Source organism: Argentina silus (assembly GCF_951799395.1).
Source record: "Argentina silus genome assembly, contig: scaffold_564, whole genome shotgun sequence".
Lineage (NCBI taxonomy): Eukaryota > Metazoa > Chordata > Actinopteri > Argentiniformes > Argentinidae > Argentina > Argentina silus.
This window is the reverse complement of record NW_028152770.1, coordinates 5,001-7,500: the sequence shown is the minus strand read 5'-3', so window position 1 is coordinate 7,500 and position 2,500 is coordinate 5,001. Positions and strand designations below refer to the sequence as shown.

At 52.2% G+C, this 2,500-nt stretch overlaps 1 protein-coding gene across 1 annotated transcript in view; it reads left to right on the top strand.

Moving 5' to 3' along the window:
* ctsl.1 (cathepsin L.1) overlaps window positions 1–2,500 on the top strand; it is a 7,393-nt gene that overhangs the window by 1,729 nt on the left and 3,164 nt on the right. The window contains exon 4 of the mRNA XM_083697899.1: window positions 531–722. Coding sequence (XP_083554025.1) covers window positions 531–722 — 192 coding nt within the window. The remainder of the gene's footprint in view (window positions 1–530; window positions 723–2,500) is intronic.

Here is a 2,500-nt window from a genome sequence, read left to right as displayed (position 1 = left end):
GGAGGGAGAGCGGAAGGGAGAGAGGGAGGGAGGGAGAGGGATGGAGAGTAATTCTTCCTTCTTCTAGCATTGTGACCGCCAACAGCCCCTGGTCCAAGCATAGATTACTTTAGACAAATGTATTTGTTGTTAGTCGCTTTGGAAAAAGGCGTCTGCTAAATGCCATGAATGTAAATGTACAGGAGGGTCAACCCACGTTGATGCCTGTGGAGGAGTTGTTGTTTCTGGGTAGTTGGTAGTGTGGGGGAGAGAAAAGCACCATATGCAAGGCAAAGCAAAGCAGTGTGTGTGTGTGTGTGTGTGTGTGTGTGTGTGTGTGTGTGTGTGTGTGTGTGTGTGTGTGTGTGTGTGTGTGTGAGTGAGTGTGTGTGTGTGTGTGTGTGTGTGTGTGTGTGTGTGTGTGTGTGTGTGTGTGTGAGTGAGTGTGTGTGTGTGTGTGTGTGTGTGTGTCCTGCGTGCGTGTGACATGTGTGTTTCTATAGGTTTGAATCTATTTCTACAATTGTCCCCCCCCTCCCTCCTCCCCTCAGACCGGCTCTCTGGAGGGTCAGACCTTCAGGAAGACTCAGAAGCTGGTGTCCCTGAGCGAGCAGCAGCTGGTCGACTGCTCAGGCAGCTTCGGCAACATGGGCTGCGGGGGCGGTCTGATGGACCAGGCCTTCCAGTACATCAAGGCCAACAGAGGCCTGGACACCGAGGACTCCTACCCCTACGAGGCTGAGGTGAGCACCGCAGCAGTGGGCCAGCAGGGGGCGCCAGAGAGCAGATCCACGATCAGCTGGTCGTCGTCAAAGATACTGAGTTTAATCAACAGGGGAGAGTCATGTCAAACTGAGCTGAGATCAGTGTAGGTTTGAAAGGAGGTCATTTTATCTTACAGCACCAATAGGGTTGGCCTCTTAGGACCCTGATCTTAAGGAGAGAAAACGAAGCAAAACTGACTTTAAATCAGTGAAGGTAGGCCAGGTTCATCCTCCTGTCAGTAGGATGGGACACTGATAGGACTCCCTCTGAAGTAGCACAACACTGCCACCTAGTGGATGTAGTGGTGTAGTGGTAAAAGGGGTGCAATGTGCCAAGACACCCACTAGGAGCAGAATCTGAAGGGACTGATCACTATGGAGTCAATTTTGCTTGCTGAGAAATATTCACTGACATGCAAATGAATACACCAGTACTTCAAAGTCGCTAAAATGTGTTCCCCGCTGGTGGAACGAGCTTCCCACTCACTGCTGTCATGACTGCAGAGTCACTACCAATCTTCCACCGTAGATTGAAGACCATCTCTTCAGGCTTAACGGTCCTTCCATCTTAACAGTCCCTCCTAAAGACCTCTTCACCCCCACTACCCCCCTGTACTAACCCTAACCCTAACCCTAACCCTAACCCTAACCCTAGAGACCTCTTCACCCTCACTACCCCCCTGTACTAACCCTAACCCTAACCCTAGAGACCTCTTCACCTCCACTACCCCCCTGTACTAACCCTAACCCTAACCCTAGAGACCTCTTCACCTCCACTACCCCCCTGTACTAACCCTAACCCCAACCCTAGAGACCTCTTCACCTCCACTACCCCCCTGTACTAACCCTAACCCTAAAGACCTCTTCACCCCCGCTACCCCCCTGTACTAACCCTAACCCTAAAGACCTCTTCACCCCCACTACCCCCCTGTACTAACCCTAACCCTAAAGACCTCTTCACCCCCCACTACCCCCCCTGTACTAACCCTAACCCTAAAGACCTCTTCACCTCCACTACCCCCCTGTACTAACCCTAACCCTAAAGACCTCTTCACCTCCACTACCCCCCTGTACTAACCCTAACCCTAACCCTAAAGACCTCTTCACCCCCACTACCCCCCTGTACTAACCCTAACCCTAACCCTAAAGACCTCTTCACCTCCACTACCCCCCTGTACTAACCCTAACCCTAACCCTAAAGACCTCTTCACCTCCACTACCCCCCTGTACTAACCCTAACCCTAACCCTAAAGACCTCTTCACCTCCACTACCCCCCTGTACTAACCCTAACCCTAACCCTAGAGACCTCTTCACCCCCACTACCCCCCTGTACTAACCCTAACCCTAACCCTAGAGACCTCTTCACCCCCACTACCCCCCTGTACTAACCCTAACCCTAAAGACCTCTTCACCTCCACTACCCCCCTGTACTAACCCTAACCCTAACCCTAAAGACCTCTTCACCTCCACTACCCCCCTGTACTAACCCTAACCCTAACCCTAGAGACCTCTTCACCCCCACTACCCCCCTGTACTAACCCTAACCCTAACCCTAAAGACCTCTTCACCCCCACTACCCCCCTGTACTAACCCTAACCCTAACCCTAAAGACCTCTTCACCCCCACTACCCCCCTGTACTAACCCTAACCCTAAAGACCTCTTCACCCCCACTACCCCCCTGTACTAACCCTAACCCTAACCCTAAAGACCTCTTCACCCCCACTACCCCCCTGTACTAACCCTAACCCTAACCCT